At 37.8% G+C, this 27,214-nt stretch overlaps 1 protein-coding gene across 1 annotated transcript in view; it reads right to left on the reverse strand.

Annotated features, from left to right (window-relative positions):
* Positions 1-26,561, reverse strand: part of LOC145982038 (short-chain dehydrogenase/reductase family 16C member 6-like) — a 51,388-nt gene extending 24,827 nt beyond the window's left edge. The window contains exons 1-3 of the mRNA XM_083115613.1: positions 26,204-26,561; positions 12,631-12,755; positions 5,331-5,441 (exon numbers count right to left, since the gene is read on the reverse strand). Of these exons, the coding sequence (XP_082971739.1) occupies positions 5,331-5,441; positions 12,631-12,755; positions 26,204-26,423 (456 nt within the window). The 5' untranslated portion in view covers positions 26,424-26,561. The remainder of the gene's footprint in view (positions 1-5,330; positions 5,442-12,630; positions 12,756-26,203) is intronic.
* Positions 26,562-27,214: the final 653 nt, after the last annotated feature.

Consider the following 27,214-nt stretch of genomic DNA (forward strand, 5'->3'; position numbering starts at 1 on the left):
ACCCGCCCGGAGCATTTTTAGTACCCGAAAAACAGGATTTTTCCGAGTAAAAGAGAACTTCTGGTAACCCTAAACGACTTGCGTCGCTGCACCGGTTACAGCGAGCCCACATGTGTTTTTCACTCAGGGTGCACACCCCCGACCCTAATAGTGGATCTTGATTCTTTATTTACTTTTGTTGTGCGTATTGATGTAGAATTGTTAATGATCTCTTGAGAGAGAAAAAGCATTGAACCCTCACAACTACACTAATTTATGTAGGTTTTCGATATTATTTTTAGTACAATATATTTGAAATTAAAAGTAATTGCTTATCTTTTGTTTGTTGTAACAAAATCTCTCCCCCCGGAAATTTTTAGTGGGGGGGATTTTTGAGGCCAAGATTGTTGGTGGGGGAAATCCCCGTTCCCCCAGGATTTCGTACCCTGCTTGAAGAAATTCAAGTATTTTCAAGCTGATTAAAGTTCAAAGCAAATACGGGAGAATGGGGTGCAGTGGCGCAACCACAGGCGCAACGGGCACTGCCCCTTCCCAACCTTGGACGGAAATCAATTCTAGGGGGGCAAACATTGAGGTAAAAGAAAACAAGACTAGTAGAATCTAAGAGTATCAGGACAAAAAGATACTCAAGATGAAATGAGTTATAACGTCTTTCTTGTATTATTTCTTCCAAAAGGCCAAGAGCACCTGCAGGGGGGCACAGAGGGGCAATTGTCCCCCCATATTAATTTTCATACAAATGAAAATACATTTCGTAAAATTTTCTTTTCTCATAGCCTTGTCAAGTTCAGAGCTAGCCAGAACAGGGTAGAGCGTTGCGATAGCTAGGAGGCTGCGGGAGTTGACCCTGGGCGCCGAACGATCTAAATGAATAAATTGTAAAAGAGAATGTCATGGCGCTCCATGAATTTTTTCTGCCATTTTAAATCAATATTGTTTTCAGTTTGTAAATATTTGGATCTAAACAATTTCTTGCTCGCTTCGCTGGCATTTTTTTTCTCTCTCTAATGCATTGTAAATTACCAGAGAGAGAAGTTAAACTACTAAGTACTTCAGACTCTTGCTGCTAAAAAGTTTGTCTTAAATGCTTAAACACAATTGTTTGGAGGAAAAGGAGCGAGTCACATTTCAGTTACAATTTATTTATTCGTTATGTTGCTGCATTAAACACATACATACATACATACATGCATCCATCAATGCAATGAAACTAAAACATTGAGTAAAAATGAGGTTTTTCTTTCCCGACTGAACTTTCATCAATGCTTTTGCCCCCCCCCCCCTAATCAGAGGGTCTGCGCACGCCTATGATGGTTGGTTACAACACAGTGTTTCCATCCCAGTAACACTTTTTGTATTCGCCTATGGAAAGCAATTGTTTCCCAGGGTAGATTAACATAATCGTGTGGCCTTGGCGATAATGATCTACGTGTAAACTGTAGGACTGCGAAAGTTACGAGGCCCTAGCGTAGCCATGACCTTGGGAAAACCGTCTCTGAGTGTTGACCAGTTGCTCTCGAAGCCACTCCCAGCAAGTGCCATGCAAACAGGGAAACAAACACTCTCAAGGTCGCATTCCTCTTTCCACATCTTTAACTCTCTATTAGATAACATGCTTTGTTCAACAAAGTGAGTCAGAGTCGAATCGATCAAGGCATCGTTCATGCTACAGTAGAGCGTCGATTATCCGAAGTAATTGGGGGACATGGGTGTTCGGAAAACTGGTTTGTTCGGATAATCGAACTGTACATGTTTATTTGCCAAAAAGAAGTACTGTACAGTAAATTTATTCATAAAAACAGGCATCTCTTTAAGTATGTATTACAAAGTAACGTACAAAGGCAACTTTAGTAGGAATATATAGTATGTGGTACAGTTTATTAAACAAAAATATGTACATATTACATACGCATTTTGCATGAACAATACACACAGTACACAAAATTAACGTTTAAAAAAATCCTTTATTTTGGTCTGTCTAAGCAAGCCTACACGCTTACGAGCAGCTAAGTCAAGTACTTTTTTCATTACAGATATCTGAAAGTAAGCGAGTACACAGTTCGGTTAAGCTGTCGTTCGGTTGACCGACGTTCGGATAATCGACGCTCTACTGTATTTGATTTATTTTGTTTTGTTTTTTAGCGTCGCCTTTCTACCACTTTTGGCTAATTACGACGATGCGGATGATTGATATGATGAAATTGATGCGTCACTCACAAAGAATACCAATGCCCAGGTCACGATTCGAAACCGGGACCCGTGGCGATCTGTGCTAACCAGTTCGCCACGGGGGCCGGCATTTATGTTGTTGTATACAAAATCAAAATGATGATAATTCTGATAATCGACAAAGTAAGTAAAAATAATCATAATCTACTTGATCAGCAACTTAAAAACATGTCTTCGTAGAATGTGTGACTATATTATCGTACGTAATGCGAAATTTGTAAGTGCTGGCTATAATAAGTAGCAAGACAAATGTTGCATCACTGTGCAACAGGGAAGGGTCTTCTTTAGCTAATGTCAGGACTTCAATTTTTTTAGTTATTTATTTACTTTCAATTTTTTATTCGAATGTATCTTGATACTTTATCATGTCTTCATGTCAAAATTTATGTCGTAATTCTTTACAATAAGCTGATGTACATAATAATAATATACAATGTATAATAATATTTTACAATTATTATTTATATTATCTACGTATCTTAGTGGCGTGCCCAGGATTTCCAAAAGGGGTTTATGTATACATTTTTTGTAGTCGGGCGTCATTTTGTCATCTATTCCTGCCTTGACATTCTTCTCTTTAGAAATAATGGGCTCAAAGGGTGTCATGACGCTTACTGACTCCCGTTGGGCATGCCACTGATAATATGCATATTACATATACAAGGTGTCTCAAAAGTAATAGTGCAAACTGACACAGGTGAAAGTACACGATAATAGAAGCAAAAAAGTCTCAGTAAACATGGGTCTGCAAACGAGCAGTTTTCGAGATACTCGCAAATGTGTGATTACAAGCCGTCACTGACTTCATTGTTTGTAAACGTTGTCCTAGTTGGTAAAATGCTAATAATGTGTGTGAATGTGTGGGTAGGGTACAAGCCGTACCATCTCTCGGAAATGTTCTGTTTTGTACACAAAGAGCAAACCTCGGACCGCGCAAGGAGTAAAGCACTCTGAGTTTACAAAATGCAATTAATGACAGCTTGTAACCACACATTCGTACACATTATTAGTATTTTACCAACTAGGACGACGTTTACAAACAACGAAGTCAGCGGCTTGTAATCACACATTCGCGATTATCTCGAAAACGGCTCGTTTGCAGACCCATGTTTACTGAGACTTTTTTGCTTCTATTCGTGTATAGATACTGATACTGACGTTGCCCAGTGATGCAAAATATAAATAGTGAAGAAAAAATAAAAATGTGCCAAAATTTCAAGGCTTCCAAACAAAAATATTTTCTTGGTATCCTCCGTACCTCACGGAGTCAGGAATTTGGTGATGTAGAAATTAAGTCACTATCCTGCGAAGAGTGAAATAGCGAAATCGACATAATTATAAAGAATATAGTTATCACGTGCAATATGTTTCAATATTAAGAATTCCATTATAATACCTATGTAATCTACCCTCTTCGCTTTTCTTCGTTCATTAATTTTTATACTTGTCTTATTGATGTGTTGAGACTCCAGCATATCATGTTACACCCTAACATTTGACACTTTCTCTTCCAGTGGCCAGTGACTTGGTTATGGGAATCCAAACTTACTTCTTCTGGGTACTTACTTCTTCAGTTCAATTCAATTCATGCAATTTAGCACGATGACATCAATTCTGTGCGAGTCGTCTCGTTACATCTGCAAAGCTCAGTTTTCATCTCTCTGACTCTGATGGAAATTTCAAAAGCATTGCAACTGAAAGTCTTTAAGCAATCACTGAACTTTCACTTAGATAGACCTACGCGAAATATTTGTTTAATTCCAAGCCCACTTGAGCAATGTAGGTTTCGAACAGCCATTGTCCATGGGCAACGTAATTTCAATGCGGAAATTTTATTGTCTCGAACTTTCAAAGCACTTTCTTTTTTATGTGCAGTAAGAGCAATAGAAGAAAAACGGAAGTACAGGAATTGTTGCCCTTTGGAAAGATTTATGGTCTACGCCCACAACGTAACATTTACAACCTCCCTCACACATCATGATAGCCTTTACATACATTTTTTGTGACGTAAGAGGCTTACTCGATTGTAAGGTGAAGGCATTTTTTTTTGTATGGTATATGAACTACAGTGCAGGGTTTGATTTGACGGGGAAATGGATGAGCCGAGGATTCGCCTCCTCATCATACCTGATACCAAGGTATACGTTGCAACTTAAGTAAGTTTTCAACTCTACCAGCAATGACTCTCCCCCCCCCCTCCCCATAACAATACAAGTATCCTTTCATGCTTTCAAATGCGAAGAGTAATTCATAGTTCACGCTACTTTATTAAGAGATATTTTACAATATAAAAAAAAGGTAAAGTGCTCCCCTGTGCATAACACCACACCATGAAGGCGTATAGGGGTGTGGGGGGAAACGCCCCACACTTTCTTGATCCGGTCGTGAGTGGGATGATATAATCAGCATCACGCCCCTGACCGCCTTTACCCCCCAGGGTTTCCCCCAGGTACCCATGTTATTCGACGCTGGGTGGGCGCCGGGGCCGCTTCCAACGCTAGAAAAGTTCCCGGATTTGAACCGGCCGGGGATCGAACCCGGGACCTTTAGCATGGTAGTCAGACGCGTTACCGACTGAGCCACCGCGGCCACAATATTGTAAGCATATATGTTTTGGCAGAAGAAAACAATGATATATTAATATACTTGAGTTATTTTCACATTAAATATATGCACGAAAATATTTTTTAAAAAAATTCTATAGATGAGAAAATTTCTAATATATGTTTTTCAAAATGCAATAACAATTCGTGAAATCTTTGTCCAGGAAATATATTTGAGTAAGGAAATGAATGTAGTATTTATAATATTTTCTTCTAGTTATAATAATAATAGTAATAATAACATAATAATGTACCTACAGTTATCTCTCTCTAAGAAGATAATGTTGATAAACTAAAACAAACAGATCCCCTCACAGAAGCAAAAGTTTGAAACAACAGAAATTGTTTCATGTTTTGAATAGACGGAAGACAGTCGGGAGCATCTGAGAGACAGTGACAGATGCTGATCTGTCACTTCGAAGCTTTGAACCTCTGCCATTCAATGTGGAAAGTTTATTTCACACTGTTGCAAAATATAAAAAATTACGCCGTACTTACCCAGAAATGAGCCAGAATGTTAACATCGAATGTCTTCTGAATCATGGTGTCAGGAGTATTAAGGAATGACTTTCCAGAAACAATTCCTGCATTGTTGATCAACATGTATACCTGCAAGAAGAAATAAACAATAACAAACAACAATAACCCTATTACAAACAACACAAAGAAGTGAGAAAGCAACTATAAATAAATAAAAAATAAACCCCCTTCACAAACATACTGTCTTTCGATAAAGCTTCTAATGCACATTTGACGTTATATAGCCTACAGTTACTCACAATGTTGTTCGTACAGATGAAGTGTGAGAAGTAAACGAAATCAAAGATTACAATAAGCCTTAGTACATTATGTATTTTACAAATATGTAAAAACTACATGTAGGGAATATGTAGTTATAACACACACGGTGATTTATTTAAAACCGTCTGTTCCCCATAAACTTTATTATTAAAGAAAAAACACACAAACATGCTTCTTTGATGTCACATTTCTGTTCGTACAGTTGCAATGAAAACTGAAAAACAAACACAAAAATGTTACAAAATGAGACAGTTTAATAGCCAGATGCACAACACTCGGGCTTAATAACTGCTTGACATCTCCTGTGCATAGAAGCGACCAAGGTCTTGCAGATGTATGGGCGGATTCCCTCACACTCTAAAAGCGACGGCCCTCTTCAGATCATCTTTTTACTTGCACTCATGTTTATGGACAAGTTTCTTCAAAAATGTCCACAAATGCTCAATCGGATTCAGATCTGAACTTTAAACTAGTGTTTTCAACTGTTTTGGTGTATTCAAAACCAACCAGTCCCTGTTGAGTTGAGCAGTATGTTTGCTGTCGTTATCCGGCTGGAATGTGAACACACTTGGCAACCTCATTTGCTGGGCATTTTTTTTCACGTTATTCTTCAGGATATTATTACAGACATGTTTGTAGATGATTCCACCAATGATTTGCATTTTCCCAACTCCTTTAGTCAACATACAGGCCCAGATCATAATGGATCCTCCACCATGTTTTACCGTAGGCGTTTTATTGGCTATATATTCTTGCGCATTTGTTTTCATCCACACACTGGTCACGCCATCTGATCTGTGCAGATTTATTTTGGTTTTATCGGACAAGATCACGTTGTCCCAAAACTCCTAATCCCTATGTCAATGCTCTTCAGCAAATCAGACTCTCTCTATACGTTTGCCCTGTACGAACAACTGTGTGTTTCGGTTCTATTGGTGCGTTACCACGGAGTCTACTGAGTACAATTGCTATAGCGGACGTCCGCAGGATTTTTTCCAGGGAGGGGCAAGGTATTTTTTTCCAGGGGGGGCAAACAAGGTAAATTTTCCCCAATAATAGTGTTATTCCCTCAAAAAACATTGCTTAAATTTGAATTTATCATGTTCATGCAATAATTAAGACATATAATTGTGGCTGAAATGAAATTATATGTGACAAATATATAATGTTTGGTTGACTTTCATTTTCCAGGGGGGCCACGTTCCCTCCCCCTTGCCCCCTTCCGGACGCCCATGTTCACAGTATTTCTAATATAACAAAATTGTAAAAACGATTCCCATCTCAACGAGGCATTATTTCATAACAAACTAATCAGTACTGATAATATTTTTCCCTTGATGTAGCTGTAGTATGCCGTCATAAATACTTGGTCATTTCCAATTTTCGCCGTTTTCCATTTTCAAAACTCTCCTGCACATGCTTTTAGTCACATAAGCAAGAACAAATCGTTTTTGTTCAAAACAAAGCTGCTTTTAAACAATAAGTATAAATTTTGTGTATGAGGTGACTCTGGCACAAGTAAGAAACGAGCAAGATTTTTTTATCTATTGTAGGACCTCAGAAAAAGTAAATAATAATAAAAAGGGCGCCAGTACTTTACAAGGGGCTACAATTCTAAAGTGATGTTCAAAAGGTGGTGGTCTCGTTCTCACCTCTATTTTACAAGGACGTCTCGGTATATGAGTAATGACTTCTCAGTTATGTCATACACGCATATCAAATTATCTGTAGGACAAGCCTTTACGCAGGATTTTCAAGGAAGGAAAAAACAAGACCCCCCCTTTCTTTAAAACACAATTCTAACCCTCTGCAAACACTGTTTGAATTTGATATTTCTGCGAGGAACCTGTACTAGTTAAATATATGTTAAAGGTTTCTCATAATAATGCAATATTATTATAGTTGAATTGAAGTTACATATATAAAATATGTAATTTCGCCTGATATATTCCAGGAGTGATCATGTCCATGGGCGATACAATGATACAACAAACAGACGAGTAACAAATATCCATTATACATTTCCATCTACACCATATTTTGGCTCGAAGGCATGCGCTTCCACCCCCAACGAAATCTGGTATCTTGTGCTACCAGTGAAAGTGAAAGTTGATGCCCATCCTACAATGATGATTTGGCAATCTCGGCATCAATTCTCAAGCAACGTGAAAGGAATTGTAATTTTGAACATTAAGGCAAATCTACCAACTATCCCCCTTGTGCACTCTTCCCCAGCGAATGAAACTGCATTGATGAAATGAGAACAGAAGATCATTTTTAAAGCATGTATTATGCGTTGCACACTCTTCTGGAAGTGTACGTCCACCGCAAGTATATGTTGCAAACGCTTAGAGAAGGAAGTAAGGAAAGTGCCTCGTGAGAGGTCAGTAACGTCATCTGTGCTCAATAGCAGATTGGTTTGTCCTTGTACGTAATTCCCTGTTACTTAATCTCCCGGCGCCCGAGGTGATCGACCGTTATTCCAGCCTCTTGCGAAAATACTCAACAATCCATTAAGACCTTTTTATAACGCAGAAGAAAGAGCTTTATGAAAGGAAGTATGTAATTCTATCAAACTAAATTAATCAGTAATATATTACAAGTTTCAAAGTATCAAAGAATCTATTCAGTTCAACATATTCTTTATCAGAAAGAAGCTACTGTTGTTAGTTATTGTTTAATCGTCAATTTTTGCACTTGACGTAGGCATTTAGAATGCAAAGATTTCTGCAACCTAGCCATTTTGCTACCAATTTACTTCTCAATTTGCTAGATATTTTTGTAAATTTGGTAATGTGCTTTGCGAATACCACACAGATTATAAGCATCAAACTATTTTATTAATAAATGTGTTATATTCTGTAGCTAGGACGTATCCAGAATTTGAATTGTCTCAGGAATCTTATGATGAAATAACTAGTTCTAACCAAACACAAAAGAAAGTTAAGTAATAAAAACAGCTTTATTATTAATTTTTTGTGAGTTGCATAAATGTTTATGACGAAAAAGTTTTTGCTAACTTTTTTGCTGGAAATATCATTGTAAGTTAAGCACAAGGAAAGTGATGTCATGTTCAGACATGGATATTATACAGGGTGTCCAGGCTAGAGGTATACAAAAATATGGGATACAGAAACATGTGTGTTTCATATATGTACGGAAGGTGCCAGGGGTGCCTGCCCTCCCTCTAATGTGTCCCCAAGAAAATAAAAATGTTGAAATTACGATTAAAATGATGAAATTAATATCCATGTTAAGAAAGTAACGCATATCGTTTCATTTTAGATGCACTGCTCTCTCTCTCTCTCTCTCTCTCTCTCTCTCTCTCACTCTCTCTCTCTGCGCTTTAGGTTTGTGCGCAGCTCCATGCGCAAGCGCTAATTTAAATCGCTTTGGTCCGCTCCTAATTGCCATAGAGGAAAAAGGTTTACATAATTAGAAGATTGCTGAAACCGTACCTACAAGAAAACAAAGCGCTGGCTATTCTGTACCGATACTGATTTTCAATTGTTTACTTTCATTATTTAAATAATATAAATAATGATAGGAAGACGTGTCCTAAAGTGTAAGGCAATGCTCAGACTATAATGTTAATTATTCATCACGTATGGTGCAGCTGATTGGTCTTTTACCAGTTCTCAGTAGGCATGCAGAATCTCGGGTTGTTCATATACATAATAGTTTCTGATAAAAAAAGGAACATGAAGTTACGACAAGTAAGCTAATATTGTCCAGACAGGCAACAAACTTTCCTTAAGGCACCCCCATATAAATTAGTCTGCGCATGTGTTCATGGATACGTATATTCAAAATTTATATTTTGAAAATGAAAAGATCTTGGCAAAAAGATGTCATGCGCTGCACAATAGTTATTGAACTTTCACTTTTAACACAAGTCTGTAGAATCATAGACAGTCGAGTGATTCACTACATTTTGTTGCCTTGCAACTTGCTCTCCCACGCCTGGTACACCCTCAGGGTATTTATCCACCACTCAGAGATTTAGACTCGAACATTAGAACTACCTTTCTCATAGTACACCCCGGACTACATTTGACAGGCTAACGAGACTCTGGCGTCTAGACCATTTTAATCCTCTGAGTGGCTCGTGTTGCGCCGTTTATGTTTGTGATTGCCCCATGTCATTACCATTCATCTTCATCTTAGCCATTTGCCAAATAAAATAAATTAAACCAATCAATCAATCGAACACGGGAATCCTATCGAACACCTGAACTCGATGAAATACAACAACTCTCTAGGACTATCGAGGACGCTGAAACTCTCCGGAACATGGGAAGCCGCTGTACTCTGAGACACTTGGGACCGTATTGTACAAACTCCTAAGTTCTTTGTACTAAAGGACACTTATGCGTTTTACACAGTTCCAGTGAATTTTGCTTTATCCTCCCATATGTTTTGTATTCCTCGTTTCTCAGATTTTTGAGTGTTCAATTTTTGTGTCGTCATTCTCACACACCATGGTAATTTATGGCTTACAAAATGTGGGACTCTTGACGAGGCACTATTCTACGAAGTAGCAATTAGATTGAACATCGGCTCTCAATTTTAGCATCGAACAATTGCCTCCATTTGGCTCATCTTTATATGATTAATTATGCCTATCCGCTTCGCTTGGCCTTTATTCAATGTTTAGCATAATGTGGTGCATTAATTATTCTCAGTCTTGACCAATCAATCGACTTAGGTGGGCAGGCCATGTGGCACGAATGGGAGAAGAAAGAGGAGTTCACAGGATTCTTGTTGGAAAAACCTGATGGTAAGAGACCTGTAGGAAGACCAAGTCGAAGATGGAGGGACAACGTTGAGATGGACCTAAAGGAAATCGGTAGGGATGCAAAAGAGTATATATATCTTGCTCAAGATAGGGACAGATGGAAGGCATGTGTTGCTGCAGCCATGAACCTTCGGGTTTAAGGCGGCTAGAGAGTTAGTTAGTTAGTTTGATCAATTCTAGCCTATTTTCATTCACCAACTTCTCCTATATGTTTCGAAAGTATTATTACTTCCGTAAGTTGGCTGGTGTTGTACTTCGTGACAATTATAATTGGGCTCGTGTGAAAACTTCAGGGAGATGTTACCATTTTACGATGTGTAGATATATCGCTGAAATGACAGTACATGTCGAAGTGAAGTAGTATTTTGTGAAGTTTGTTATGTGATAGCCTGGTGATAACTATAAAGAAATATGAATGAAAGAAGTAGAAAGTGAAAGCAGGGAGTGTCCCTTTAAGTTCCAGAACAAGATCAGAAGAACTCGTAGGTGGAGTTGTAAGGAGATAAAGGAAATGTATGCAAATATTCGTTGTGTAATCATGACAATAAGAGTTATAATGAGTTATATTCAGTGACTGTTGGAGGAGACGACTGGAGGAATTGTGGGTGAATAACTCTTATACGAACACCAGGAAGTGTTACTGGAAATGTACTTTGCTCAGAGAAATGTCATCGCAGTGTACCACGACGTCTCAACAATTCAATGTGAAGTGAAAGTTGCGAAGACGATTTGTAAATTTCGTTGGTGAAAGCAAGGGAACGAACGTGAAGAGAGGGTGTTAAAAGTAGGAATTGGCTTCTTGAAAATTAACACGCTATAATAACATTAGAAAATTAATTTCTCTCTTCAAGTACCTAGGTGGAAAGAGAAAATCTGTTATTTTTTTTTTTGTTTAGAGTGTTAATGGACAAAAATCAAAAGAGTGGTGATAATAGAGAGACACGCCTTAAATCCACATCTCAGCGTCAACGTTAGGTGTAATGATAAAGTCCACATAGGCTATCCAAGTCTGCTATCTAAAATCATGGGAACATTAAGATGGTGGGAGATGTTCAAAATTTCAATAAAATCCATTTCTACATCTTTACTTTGATTACCAAATGATCTATTATTCCCTTTGTAAACATTTTTTGGGTTTGTTTGTTATCATGGATTCAACTTCCGTCGTCGCCTTGCATATACATAGTGGTTCGGATTTAAACTGTAGGTTCAGATCCGATTAGAATCTCTGTGCTTAAAGACTTGAAAACGCACTCACACTCAATGTCTTCCACTTCACTTGATTTAAGCCTGAAGCGCATCGTAACTCAAATCAGATTTGGACCATTGGTTAGGCTAGCTTCAGGCAGAAATACAATAAAGCGGTTTAGAGAAAGGGAAATAGACAAGTTATTTATTAGCTTACTGTTCAGCCTATAGACACCGAGTATTTTTCCGAAGTATCAATTTCAACGCCGGGACTGCTTTCGGTACGAGATTTCACATTGACTCTTCTAAGTAAAAAGTTAAGTTCTCGGATACTATGATTCATAGATAGATTTATGAATGATAACCTCTTATAGTTCATACATATCAACCAATAACGTCATGTTTAATAAAGACCAATATGCTAATAATTAAAATTAATTATGAGGGAAAACACTTTTTGCACGGAAAACCAGCCTTTGCTCCAGTCTTCCCTGCAAAAAATTTAAAGCAGGGTTGTAAAAGGTACAGGAATTGTAAATAAATTTAATTGAGGTTCAGGAGCGAAAATCAGCAAGCACAAATTGGCTCTAGATCTTAAAGAACCTTTCTATCTGTAAAGTGTTTCAATTCGGTCCACGAACATTTTCAGGATCAATTTAAATACGGTCCAGGAACCCTTTTTCAATGGTACAATACGCAACTTGGACCAAATTTAAATTGTGTGAGAGAAAAAAGTTTCGATCCCGTTGTGGAACATTAGAATCTATGGATTCCTGAATCCTGGTTTGAAGCCATGTAGATAAATGATCATCAAAAGATTAAAAACTCCCCCTTTAGGTCACATGCTACACCCGCCATAAAATTAGTAATTACACACTTTAAAGACCGTGAAAGAATCAAAATGTGAAACTCTGAATCATTAACTAAGGTATAAAAAGCTCCCAAAATAACTTATTACATTATGTTATCTCCAGAGACAGTCCCGGCTCGGCATTTAAAGGACACACCTACCTTTCCAACATCTTGCTTAACCATCTTAGCCTTCTCATAGACTTCCTCCCTCTTCGATATATCACACACGTAGCTGTGACCTTCTCCTCCAAGTGCTTTTATCATTCGAACGGTTTCATCGGCTCCTGAAAAGAAGAGAAATCATTACTACTTACTACATTATCTTATTTTATAACTACAGGTAATTAGCATGTACACGCACCTCACTTAGTACTCCGTCAGATCGTTTCTTTACACAGCATATTTGCAGAAGATACAAGTGTATCAATATACGCTGTATAAAACACACTTTACTACTAACTTCGTTGTCCGAACGTGCTTCAGATCATCAGAAACTTAGCCAGCGCTCCCAACCTATTGTCAAGTCAAGACCCTGCATCATATCAAATTGAGCTTATTTTCTACGGAATCATACTTGTACTTTAGAGATGCTTTGTGCACAGTCAGAGATTCTTCTGTGTTGTAACATGCCCTTTAACTTTCAATGTAATCGTTGCAACATAGAAGTGTTCGTGACTGTCCATGTGTGTACCTTCTACACGACAAATATATATATATATATATATATATATATATATATATATATATATATATTAATTTTGTTAACGGTTATAAAGGCAATAGTCATCACTCTAGCAATTATGGTCAGAAAAAGGAAAATAATTTTTAATTTAAGAGTATGGTTCGATATATCTGTATTATTTTTTCTGATTTTTAGAGTTTGTGTTTGTTTGTAGGTTCATAATCTTAAGAATGTTACTCTTCAGTTTTTTAATATTTTTGTGTATTAATTGAAAAATTCCGTTGTGGACACATTTTAAATTTCGTGGGATTTTTTTATGCCTTTCACGATACCAGAATCACAACTTTCTTATTGCAGTTAATATTGGCATATCATTGCAAATATTTCTCCCATATATCTAAAATACTCTCCAGGATTGTACTTTTAGCGTCCAGTCCGGGGTGTAGCGTAATCGCTTTAGGAGGCTTCACTCCATACACACAAGAATACTACTAGTAGGCACTTCTGTAGACGACCTTCTGAATAATCAAAATATGTATAAAGGTGTTTGACGGACAAATTTCATTTCAACTTTGAATAATTTTCCTCATGTTTCTTATCGTCACGTTTAATACTTGTAGCTGTAAAAACCAATTGTAACTACAAATTAACTCACGTTGTGGACAACATGCATGAGCTAAAAAAAACTATATGGAATGTAGAGGATTCGAACTGTCAAGCGATAGTTATTCAACCACTGCTCCACGAACTATTCCCAATCCAAATTTCAGTTTTCGACTTCGTTTGTTTGCAACTTTTTTCGTTATTGCGTATTTGCGAATATTGTGGTGTGCAAACATTTTTGCATGTATAATTTTGTCACGCTGACATCATACATATGGCAGCATATTGCAGTATTGCACACACTCTATACTTTCCTTTAGTGACAACAGTTTACATAAAATGACGCTTACAATCGCATGAGCTACACTTCTAAGTTTTTCGGAATGACGCGACACACGTTTCAAATCCATAACTGACGACTTAGGGTCTCTTAATTTTCCACACTATTCAATAATCACCTAGAATACGTCTGGCTTTTACTATCATCAAGGAAGTGCATTTTTGCCAAGGTCAGTTAGTCAGTATATACGGCTGCTACCAGAAAGTACACTTCTTGGAGAATAAATATAATCGTATAGTTTTGTGTTGTGAAGACTGTTCAAAACATCCACCTTCTACATATCACTAACTTAAATTGTATTTACTTTGTCTCTTCTGTACACTTCTAGTCTAATTGCTACGTGACAAAATAGACGAGAGAACAAATAAAATTATACAGGTTGTCCACATGAGACCTCACTGATTTCTAATTACAATTGTGAGGAAACTTTTCGACAGAACCTTGCGGTTTGCGGCATCATGTAAAGCAACTCAAAAATAATTTTTTTCTTAGTAATTAGCAACGATGACGACATTACAAGAGAGCGTAGTGTGGGATGTGGTATGCGGAAACGAAATCGGCAATTTCAGTCCAAATACATTTCAGACGTACGTTTGAACGGGAGCCACCAGACGTAAAGACAATTAAGGCTTCGTATGACAAGTTTCTGGCCGCTCAGAACGACAGTCAGGTCAACGAGCCCACGTAGAAGTGCACTAAATTACTATATTAGAACCCAGGATCTCAGATTAAAAGTTGAAATGGAAACAAAGCTGATAATACGACGGTAAATCAAAAACTAATGGCAAATTTGTGTTTTCGCAGGAATAAACGAAGAATGGGTGTGTCTGACGTCACCACGTGTAACTGAAGCTGATTGCACGATACCAAAAGTGCATTGCCGTGCAGGGGGCATATGTGGAAAAGTGATATGTGTAGTTGTTCTTCTTGTGTGGAAATAAATATGTTATGTGAAAATTGCAATTACGTTTTGATTTACCCTCGTATATTCAAAATGCAAATGCCTATTCTGCGCCAAAACTATCATTCCTAGGGTCTTCTATAATCCAGAAGAAACACAACAAAAATTCAATGGGACTTCGCCCAAAGATTTAGTTGAACCGATAGTACTGTGTTGAAGGTAGACGATAACTAGAGACAACAAGTCAATAGCAATTCAAGTGGGAAGCAGGCCCGTAGCCAGGCAGGGCCAGGGGGCTGAGCCCCCCGGAACTATCGTCAGCCACCCTGGCACTGGCATCAGCCACCCTTGACATTAGGTAAAACTATTTTCTATCATTTGTTTGCAGTGAAGAGTGAAAATGTAGACAGCTCACAACTTTAAGGATAGCTAAATCCACAGAACATGAACAGCAGCTATTACATTCGCTCATCTTGTTTATGAGCAGAAGCCTAAGTAGCTGCAAGTATTTAGAAGATTATCTAGACTATGTAAGTTCTTTCTCAGGAGAGCTTCTTTATCTGTACCTTCACTGTCCCTATTGCGACCTCCCGGTTAGACAGAAATCTGTGGCTTTGATGTCATCATGCAAATTCCCTTTGCATCTGCATCAAAGGTCAACAGCTCCCAAGTTTTGGAAACGAAGAGGAGTTTCATTGCTTCGGCCGGGGGTGGAATGTACTGTAGGCACTGTGATTGAATATTTTGCATTTTTGTATGATATAAATATCTATCATCTAAAGTACTATGCAGCGTGTAAGGGATAATTTCAGTATCAGTCAATTAACAGTTCAAGAGATGTTTTAAAAGATGTAGGAGAATGTAGTATTTGTTTGATATTTATAAATTTTGTTTAACAATGCCCCCCCCCCACAAGACATAATTTACCTTCAGATAATACTGTTCAATTTTTAAAAAATGGACTTTGTTTACAAAGCCCCGTGATAACCCATGAGCCCCCCTGATAACTCGTGAGCCCCCCTGGAGATCAGTTCTAGCTACGGCCCTGGTGGGAAGAATCTGGTTTCTAAGCTAATCACCCAGTGTTAATGTTAGCATAAAATGCATACAATGAACCCTAATACTGACCGAGGATTTCTCTTATCCCTATCTATACAATGTTTACGAAAAGGCAAAGTAAATATGGTTATTACAAGAATTGCTTGCATAACAGTCTTTCTTAGCCTGACGAAAATTGCATGAATGTCCTGGGTAGTAGTTTGTTACAAAACAGGTAATCAACAAGACAGGATGACATTTTCCAAGAAAATTACGGTTCACTTTCTTCAAATTGTTTTTCAGAAATAATTTAAAAGTGATTTTCAAACCGATCTTCCTGGATAGACAGCATGTACTTGACAACATTGACAAACATTCTCTGTCGAAATTGATAGGCAATTTCTTCCTTGGATCTATTATCTACAAAGAAGGAAAGAGTTACTGAAATTCATAGCATCACATATTCTACTTAGATTGAACTTTTTCGTGCCCTCTGAAAGACAGAAACGGTTAAGCTGTTTTTATTGTCTTAGCTCTTCGACAAAAATGACATCGGATAGAGAACAGACTATACAGATGCAAAGCCATTCATCCACGAGTGGAATCCAACTTCAGTAATTAGTCAGACCCTAAGTTTGATACGCGTATGGTCGGTTTTGGAGTGGTGCGGATACGTTGCGAACGAACAAAGCAGATAGCTGAACTCGCTTAAAAAATGTATATGGTGTAAAAAATGTATTCAAAATTAAGATTTTTCTTTCTATCTTCTACCTAATGACTCAATATATATTTTAGATGAAAAGTTAATCATTTCAACCAGGAAAGAAATAATAATGTAACAATGGGGACAAAAACGAAACAAGAGACCAGCTACAACAGTAGTATGGATCCATAATGGCCATTTTTATTCTTATGCATTACGAAATTATTGTGATCGCGTAGGCAATTTTGAGGCAATAACTAATATTTTGTTACTTTTCGAATCTATAGACTTTAGAGAATACATTAACATATGTCCAAATTAAAAAAAGATCACGCAGTGCACTTTAGGAAGAAACAGCACGAAGTCTGGTAAACAGATTCGTACAGTGGGATCCATTGGTATTATCGTGCAAATTGTCCATGACTATTTTCATTAATTTTTCTCTTACATGCTGTGTGTTTTTAAGTTATGGATTTTTATGTACGCTGGTGCAGATTTTGTCCACACCTTGTTTTGAGATTTCTTTTAATTCTTGAAGCTCTTATTGGGTCAAATAAGGTGCACGAACATGGTGATGGACAATTTGCACGGTAATACTCATGGATCCCACTGTACGTGTTAAGGACAGTGTATGAGAAAATTTCTTACAGCGAGAAATTTGAGATATTTTATACACGTTCCTCATATGATCATGATAATCATACCTTCGACAAAGATCGCACGAACAATGCTTAGCCACCTTGTTTTCAACGCAGAATCTGATCTGTTTGCCTGAAATATGGCGGCAGAGCGTGATTTCGCGCATTGAATTGTGGGGGAAGGACACTAATCAGGAACCTTTGGTGTCGAGATCGTGATCCAGACACTCAATTAGCTGTTTGGTCGCCAACGAGTTATTTCAATTTCCAAAGCGCAAATGCCTGACCTTGAAGAGTGGGTGAGGGAGGAGGTTTTTTCACCTCTTTGTTTACCTTTTATACAATGCTTATGTAATGAGAATCTGACAACTTTATAATTGTTTGACAATACGAAAAATCGTGGAAACCTGGCCTTTTAATTATTACATTTAAGGAAACTTAATAACCTTATTTATTTCGCATGTAGTAATTATCTTTCTAATTAATATTTCGTAATTTTAGAGTGCAAAGGGATCTAGAATATTGTTACAGTTTTTAAGGCGACGGAAAATGACAGTAATGCAGAATTCTATGTCTCAATTGTCTGTTTCTTTCCAAGCACAGAATTTATTCCAAAAACCACTTTAAAGGAACAGTTGAGTTTAAAAAATATAGTTGCGTAATTTATTGAACTACTTCTCCCCATAAGCAATCTTGGAATTGTCATTACCTTTAAGTTGTCGCTGCGTCTTACATATGCTTCACAACAAATAGTCGTTTTTCTGGATTAAGGGGAGTGGGGCACAACTCCGAGTGCTTTATAGTTTATGTTTTTAGGCATATGAATTCGCTAAATAATGCAAATTTAACACCAAGGTTTTTTTTGTGATTTACATTACATTTTGCAATCCCAAGAGCGAAACAGCGAAAATCAAGCATTATTACACAAGTCTAAAATCATGCTCGGGCATCATTACAACAGGAACAAAATGAGAGAATGCAATGCTGTCCTACATGATCCCTCGGCAAGTTTTCAAGTACAAGGCAAATGAACAGGTCAAACAAGCACTCATCAGTGCAGTGGTGTGAAAGTTGCAACGCCTGACAAGGCTTCCAAGTACGAGAAAATGACGTTTAGGCTCCAGTTACTGCGGTAGCTCAGTCTTTATGCACAGATAGTCTAATCGGAACTGGACCTACAGTTTATAGTGGGATTCAAACAATTGTGCAATGTGGTTCCATCTGGTATCTAACCAGAGATGCTTTCAATTTGCGTGGCCAGTTTTTGTTTTGATTCACAAACCGAATCTTCGTTCAAATCCGTGACAAGTGAAAATTTTTTGGAACGAAAATAAAATAATCCAAGGGAAGCGCCCAGATCGCATTACGATGATGTACTCCCCCTCCCCCCTAAACGTGCGCCCCACGTCCTATAGGCATAAATCTGGCCTGTACATTACAGACTTTAGTGACAACGTTGCAAAATGAAAGACCCAATATCGGCTTGAAATCGCAGAACTACATCTCTTAGCATCTAGAAGCATTTTTGAAGGAAAACTTGCTGCGCAAAACTGGCCTTGCTCAATAATTTCTAAAAATGCTGAAAGATACTCGAAGCTTTTGCGAGGTTTTCACTCGAGACATGGGACTACGTGCAAAAACTTAGGACAGCAAGGTGGCATGACTTGTTGCTATTAAGTTGACCTGGTCACGACTTGAAAAAGTTGTTAAACCAGCAACTGCAGGCAGCTGCTTGCAATACTTGTTTATTGTTTAAAACCGTATGATTGAGTGAGCCAATGACAAGGGCTAGATGTGACTGAAGATTATAAATAACCAGGCATTATGAAACAAACAATGAAATGCAGGAGATCGTAAATTTAATATTTTTCCGCTGATTACTGCAAAACAGCTTATATGCTGTGACATTCAAACAAAACAAGTATCATTATTTCATAGCACGTATATTATTTATAAAAACCTTAATATTGCTTTCTTCTAAAACTGAAGTATCAGTTTAATATATAAAAAAAAACAGCAAGTTTGAATTTCGTCTCAGAAACCAGTATTTAGCGCAAAAAAGAAACGTTAACATGTTCACAAAAACAAAAAGCATGCCCCAGGTAATGTTACTATATAATGAGGTGGCCTGGCCAGGTTGCCCTACTCCGGTGGCCGCTATGGTTGGGCAAGAAGGTTAGGCATGTAATAATTGTAATATATATGATAATTATTAGAAATAGCTTCTCAGACCGTGTAGTGAGCTGGGCATTGAAAATACTTTTGATTAGCTATGCGTAGTTACAAGTTTATTATATTTTTAATGGCAATAGTTTTGGTTCATTTTACCTATGTGTAAAATGATGAATTTAGTCGATTTCCATAAAAAAATTGTTGGTTTTATCATTTGCTAGTTATATCTACTTATATATCTGTAATTTCCCATTTGGTCTATAATGCATTTATAAGATAGAAGCTTCTTTAATACCTTCCGGATATTTAAAATACGTTTTCTGCAATCCATTATGTCATTTGGAACTGCATACATATCCGATGATGTGTATTAAAGACTTGAACCATTCACAACTATAAAATTAAACATTATGCACAAAAAATTGAAATGAACTTTATTGAAAAGCTGCAAGATATTTTGGTGCTGTTTTTTTTAGATTTATGAGAGTATATTAATTGCCTATCATTATCATGAAAAAAATACTAGGGATAACCCATTTTTCCCATCATGACGATTATATGCCTTAAAAAAGGTTTTCATATACTATAATGTCAAGTGTTATACTTAATACTAGCTTACCCGAGGGGGGGGGGGGTCTGTCAGGCCCACCACCTCTACTTTTTTCCTAATTTTCAACTGTGAATATTTTCATAAAAATTGAAAATACATTACATTGTTCACAAGGGTGTTCCCTATATTTCTGTATTGCTTTTGTTCATAAAAACATGAACGTAATGTAAATAGGAGGCAAAATGCACTTGGTGGGCCTATCAGACGCCAGTTTTGAATGCGTGTTATTCAAGACACTCATACCAGTGACCAGCGCCGGATTAAGACGAAATTGGGCCTGATGCTTGAAATCTTCCGTGAACAATAAACACAACGACGTTATAGTTACGTCACAGCGCAAAGAATAATATTAAATGTATAATAAGTAACGCTGTGTCTAGCTGAAATTGGGGCTCCAAATTTCATTCTAAGATTTATTTTCAGGTTAATATAGCAAGAGAAAACTGTTCAGCTTTCCGAAAATTCTCGTCTGTTTTCATCTGGACCTATTTCAAAAATGGGCCTAATGCTACAGCATCAATAGCACCCACATTAATCCGGTCCTTCCAGTCACAGTGTACAATTGGCTGGTAATGATGGTAATTATTGTAATTATTATAATTAATAAACAATTGCACCTCTATAAACAAAAAGCACCATTGAAATAATATTATAGATTTTGTGAGTTATAGTGAATGGTAAAATATGCGAATGACACTCAGGCAATAATTGGTTATTATTTTTTATTAATGATGGTAATTTTTATCATTATTATAATTAACTGCACACATATAATCAACAAAGGAAGCAGGAATTCAATAATAATAAAATGGTTTCTTTCATTTTAGTGATAAAAATACCCTCTCAGGTAAGTAAGTTTCTCGTATGCTAGGGTTAAGTCAAATTGTGCTATTTTGGTGACCCACTTTTGCCACCTTGAAGTATATCTGAAATAGTATGCACAAGATATGCTGTACGCGGATTACCATACTCTCTCTGTGATGCTGTATGACCGTTATGTCGTTAACTAAACTTAGTGGTGCAAACGGCCCTATGATGGGAAGTTTCTGCCAAGCCGATTTTCGTTAGGTGACGCGTGGTTACCAAATCGAATTCTATTGGTATAAATCGGCTTTCAAGACCTAAACCCGCTACTTATTTTCAAGTAGCTTCTCAAATGTCCTCACGATGCTGGATCAACATCGACATTTTAGAGCTTCCATCGAGGATCAAACCCGGCAAGAACACCTCGCATGAGCTATTATGGACAATATCCAGTTAGAAGTGAATGAAGAGACTTAGTTTGAGATTTTGCGCCCTTAAAATGTAACAATCAGAGGCGTAAACTTCACATCAAATACACATTGCGGGATTGGCAACAATATTTCTTTTCTGTATAATGTAGGTATATACTTCTTTATGAATTTGGGGGGAGATTGGCAGAAAGTGACTTGACCCCCTAAAGTCGGCGCCAATGAACTTATAAATGCATATTTGTGGTATTTACTGCCAAGTTCTTCTGTCTGTTGGAGGTTAACAATGGACTAGTTGCCTGAAGTCATGCTACCGCGAAAGAATGATTACAAATTCCACTTGCAAATGGAGCATTAAAAGTGTAGCCAGATACTATGCCATTCATGGGGAAAACGTTGTCTTCCGGTGTTTATGTACATTAACAAGAGGTAACTAAATATTTCACCATGTATCAACATGATTACATTGTGTATTTACAGAGATAAGTTAAGCGAAACGAAACAACTTGTCAATGTTTATGAAATATATGTCAATGTCATGCCAAGAACAAAACGCTGCAAAGCCAAGACCCTTCTGATGTTTGCATAGTTTTACATGCAATGGCGCACCAAATTGAATGTATACTGACCTTATTACGAGAAACAAACAACAATTAAGTTGTAAAAGCATATTTTACCTGTAGAGTAATACGTTCATGCCAATTGAGTTAAGGGGAAAATAACTTAGACACGTTATAACTTTTGTATGTAATTAATAACAAGAAGTACATAATTCCTGACGCAGAAAATGAACGTACAATTCAAAACAAACCTACAAAATGTTAAGTGCACGCATTTTAAAAACAAATAATAAAAGACATTCTCTACGTTCCATTATTGTAGGGTAACGTGCATGTGCGATGTCGAAATTTTCGTCACATGGTTAGCAGAATGAAATCCACGAATGGAAATGCTCATTATTATTTTGTAAAAGAAAATTACTATTTTACAATGAAAATTAATCTTGCGTAAAGAGCGAAAGTTCAATGAAACGACCGCAAATGCTCGTATATCCCACGAGTATGACGGTAGACAGTGAAATTTTTCTTCTATAGTAACAAGTGTGATTTGTATATCAGACATTGATGAAATTTGGGATGACAGGAGTTGAAATAAATTTAAACGAGATAATTCCTTACTATCAATCGCAGGTTAAGTCCCATAATTCGTACAGGGCTTTAACCTACTTGTCAAATGAAAGTAATATGCTTAATTATGATGCAATATTTAACCCTCCTCACATGTCAATATTGAAAAAATAAAAATCGAAAAAGAAATTGGTTTTGAATTATTTTGTCATGTGGAGCTAGTTAATAGTTATTAATTGGAAGCATAAGACACGAAATAACGATAATATAGTGTGTGAAATTGCACAGAAACAACAGAATATGCATTTAAACCGCTTTAAAAGTTTGAGGTAACTGAATGAGAAATTACTTTGGGAGCGTTAAGTCGAAGCAAATAAAAACTGCTTGTAAGAAAAGGATGGGCTTTGACTTTCACATCGTAACAACTAAACTAGTTTCTTGTATAGCAAGTAAAATAACCCGTTGCGTAACTGCTCGTAAGGCCAGTGTCTACTTACCAACTGCAGGCCTCACTCCTACCTGAGGTGGGAGGATCACCCAACCAGTTGCAGAGTGACGTGTGATCAGAAAGACAATTGCTGGTTTTCATGACCGGGTTACGCTACTCATTCGTAGCTCCTCAAATACCTCACGATGTTGGGTATCCACTGGTCCCATACACAGGCCGTAATCTCGGGAGAAAGACTGTTACGCTTCCCCCAGGAGACTCGAACCTGTGCACAGACTCCAAAGCATGACGCATTGAACAGCACGGCGACGGTGCAGGACTGTGTACCAAGTAAAGTAATAGAAATCAGAACCGTCACTCTTAAAGTTTACCATCTTTAAGAATATTTCAGTAATGTCGAAGTAAAATCGTTTAGAAACTGTGAATAAAACTAATTTCAATAAGAAGACAATGGCGATTCTGAAGTTGCAACCTGAATTATTAGGAGTTGGCAACCAGAATGCTTACGAGTTGGCAACCTCAATGCTTACGAGTTGGCAACCTCAATTCTTACGAGTTGGCAACCTCAATTCTTACGAGTTGGCAACCTCAATTCTTACGAGTTGGCAACCTAAATTCTTACGAGTTGGCAACCTAAATTCTTACGAGTTGGCAACCTCAATTCTTACGAGTTGGCAACCTCAATTCTTACGAGTTGGCAAACTCAATTCTTACGAGTTGGCAATTTGAACCGGGGGTTTGCGCGAGCCTAGTCTCCTCCCTTCCTCCATGACCTAGGGGCATGAATTATAATGAGATAGTCCAGGTCTTGGGCTCAGCATACGCCACTGGTTAAAAACAATTACTAATACTTTGGAAAAAGGAAAATTCAAGCAGTGTGTTATCAGAATATACCTCTGCCAAGCTTAAATTTCTCCGTTGCATATTCTGATGTTTTTTTTCTTTATTTTTATTTATATTTAAAGAAAAATAAGCCTTGGATGACGCCCTAGGCTTCAGCCCCCTAGCCGGTAGCCGCCCCTCGCTTCGGCCTTGATAGGAATTACTGTGTGCAAATATCATTATTACCATATATTAAATAGACATATTTTCCTAAATTACTGCGTATATTCAATTTTGCGGTGCATGTACTTTCCATTTTCTATTATAATAGAAAATTAAAACTTAAAAAATGCAATTTACATTTTGCAAAGAAGTAACCACAAAAGAATTAACGTGTGTTTCGAAAAGAAACAGATCATATCAAAACCATGTGTGTTTTTGTTTTTTCTTTTCCACAAAAGACGTAGGTGTACTATAAATTTTGAGCGAGATTTTTGCACCGCTCTGATGATCGCAATGATGAGAATGAATGTTTTTATAGAATAGATGGGAAAAGAATTATTGTAACATCTCGGCACTAATCCACTAGTCACCCATTATTTAAGGCGAGCATTTGATCTAGGATATATGAAAAACTGATTGATTGATTTTTGTTATTCAGCTTTGCTTTTCCACCACATTGGCTAACTGTGACAATAACCCTAAGACTGAATGATGATTAGATGAAATTGATGAAGGGATAGTCGTAAATCCAGGACTCTAACCTAGAACCATCTACGGTGAGGTCGAAATCGATCATTCAACGCATTAGCCCAGCAAGGTGGATATGCATGTTTGCACCCACGCAAACAAAATCGGTAAAGGTTCCGATTGTTTTATAATTTCTTTTCAAATTTTCCTAGCAGCAAGACTAATTATCGTAGAATTTTGGCAATCATTGTCACGCGAAATACTTCCTTAAAGTAATGAGCAGTGTTTGGATTTCGAAAAAAATTGATTTATGTTGAAGAAAACAACTTTAAAATTACTTTACGCAAGCATGCGGACTTCCCATGGACAATAGCTATATTTTCCGTTGACAAGCGACTGTAAGTATCGTAGACTAGTGGGAATGAATGTAGAAGTAAATCGGAACCCTAGTAGAATGCATTTAGGGACTTTATTTTAATACTAAGAGAACCAAACCTGGCCTGTCTAACCTAACTACGAAAGCATACATTGAACAAAATCTTAAGTAATCGCTAAAACTCCGCAGTATGTGTTAACAAAAGTAAATCGAAATCGAACCATGTTAAAATTGTATTCATGGCATGATGAAATCGCAATAAAACAAAAGGAACTTGGGCCTTTTCAACAACAGATAAATAACTCTTACATGGGAGGAGAATGTATTTCTGTTCTTGCTATTTTACGAGCCTTTTTCGGATAATCGCGACGATTAGATGAAATTGGTGAAAGGTCACTCACAAAAGAACACCTATGCCCAGGCCACCGAGAGATGAATGACACTTCATGATAATCGATTTTATGTCCGGATAGTCTAATCGGGACTGGGCCTACAATTTATACTAAGATCCGAACTACTGTCGAACCCGGGACCATTTGATTGCAAGGTGAGAGCGTTACCACTACATCACCAATAAAAGGCGATGACATTCCGTGAAGGTAAACAGCCTCTCATTTCACATGATCTTCATTTCCTAAATAGGTTGGTTGGGAACGTACATTTCTGCACTGTTCCAGCGACCCTTTGTGAAGGCACACAAGTGTCAAACTCTCTTCCATGTAGTACACCCTGGACTGCATTCTGCAGACTAACGAGGTTCTGACGTGTGTTAGGGCCATGAGTGATAGTGAGGCTCATCCTGTCCATGGGTGTTTGTATATTGATTTGCTCTATTTTACTTCGCTTTTTCTGCCACTTTTGGCTAATTTGCGACGATGGGGATGAGTGATGATATGATGAAATTGATGAATGGACACTCGCAAACATCCATGGCCAGGCCGGGATTCGAACCCGGGACTTCTGGCATCGTAGCGCGATGTGCTAACAACTTCGCCACTATCCATTCTCATCTCCGAGATCAGCTAGAAGTGACATAAAAGCGAAGTAAAATAAAACAAATTAATCAACCAATAAACCTCTGGAATCAATGGTTATGGCTGTACAACGATACCAACTTGATTTGGTATATTTTACATCGCTTTTTTTGTCATATTTGACTAATCGTGTAGATGAGGGAGTGATATGGTGAAATTGATAGACCCACACTGGGATCCCTGGTGCCCTGTGCTAACCACTCTAGCGCGGAGATTGGTTTAATTCTTTCCGACTTGAATGCATTTTACATACGTTTGTGGACTCCTTTATCTTCAAACTACAACGGGAGAAGGCTGTATACCAGAGATTATTTACCTTCCCTGTTGACATCCCAGATGACAATCTTCCCTCCGAGTCTCGCGAACTTCAGAGCCAGCTGCCTCCCGATGCCGCTACCCCCGCCGGTGATGAGGATGATCTCACCCTTGACACTCTTCGCCCTGAACTGGCGAGGGATGAGGGTGAGCACCAACGTCTCCAGGATATAGTAGACCAGCTGCACGTGGTAGATCAGGATGTCCAGAAGGTTCTTCATTGCTCGGTCGGGTATTCGTTCCTTCAGCGCGTAGCACGAACTGCGGGAATCGACGGGGCACGCGGCGTTGTTTTGGTTCCACGCAATGCACGGGAGAGAAAGTGACTGGGAACGGAGTGTGACGAAACGTCTGGTCGAATGTGGGTTTCTTCCCCTCCCTCTCCCCCGTGGCTCGCTTCCGAAACGCCAGGAACGGCCTTGAACCAGGCCTGGCTTTACGTGACGGTACAGGTAGAGAGAGCGAACTGGTGTTATGTAAGGCGGAGATGATAATTAGGTTTCGCAGAATTTCCCTTCTTAAAAGGCAAAAATGTCCCTTCTCTTCATAAAAATTCCCTCGCTTCAGTATTATTATAATATTACAAAAGTCAAATGAAAACCTTAAAAGTCCAATAAAAAATGTAGGGCAGACTGTATACAGTTCAAATTTACACGAGGGGTATCAACTGTTATTAACAAAATGACCTCAAGGCTGCAACACTAAACATGTGAGCTTCAAGACACCATTTTTGTTCTTTTAAAGATGGCGCCTTCTGTACATACTTGCACCAGTGAAAAGGAGTGGTTTCTTGCCCTCTGTCAACCTAAAACTTACAGAGATTTCTCGGCAAATGAAAATTCAATATTTCTGTGCATGCTTACCACACCAGCAAGTTTACAAATGGAGGAGAAAGTTCGACAACGGCCTCAGTTCGCAGGCAGATGGGTGGAAAGGCCTTCGCAGTGGCTCATGAGTTGAGGAAAAAGCCTTTTTTTCCCCCGTGTCCGAAGACAAGGCCCAACATAATATA

This window comes from Lepisma saccharinum, chromosome 30, assembly GCF_977018435.1.
Source record: "Lepisma saccharinum chromosome 30, izLepSacc3.1, whole genome shotgun sequence".
Lineage (NCBI taxonomy): Eukaryota > Metazoa > Arthropoda > Insecta > Zygentoma > Lepismatidae > Lepisma > Lepisma saccharinum.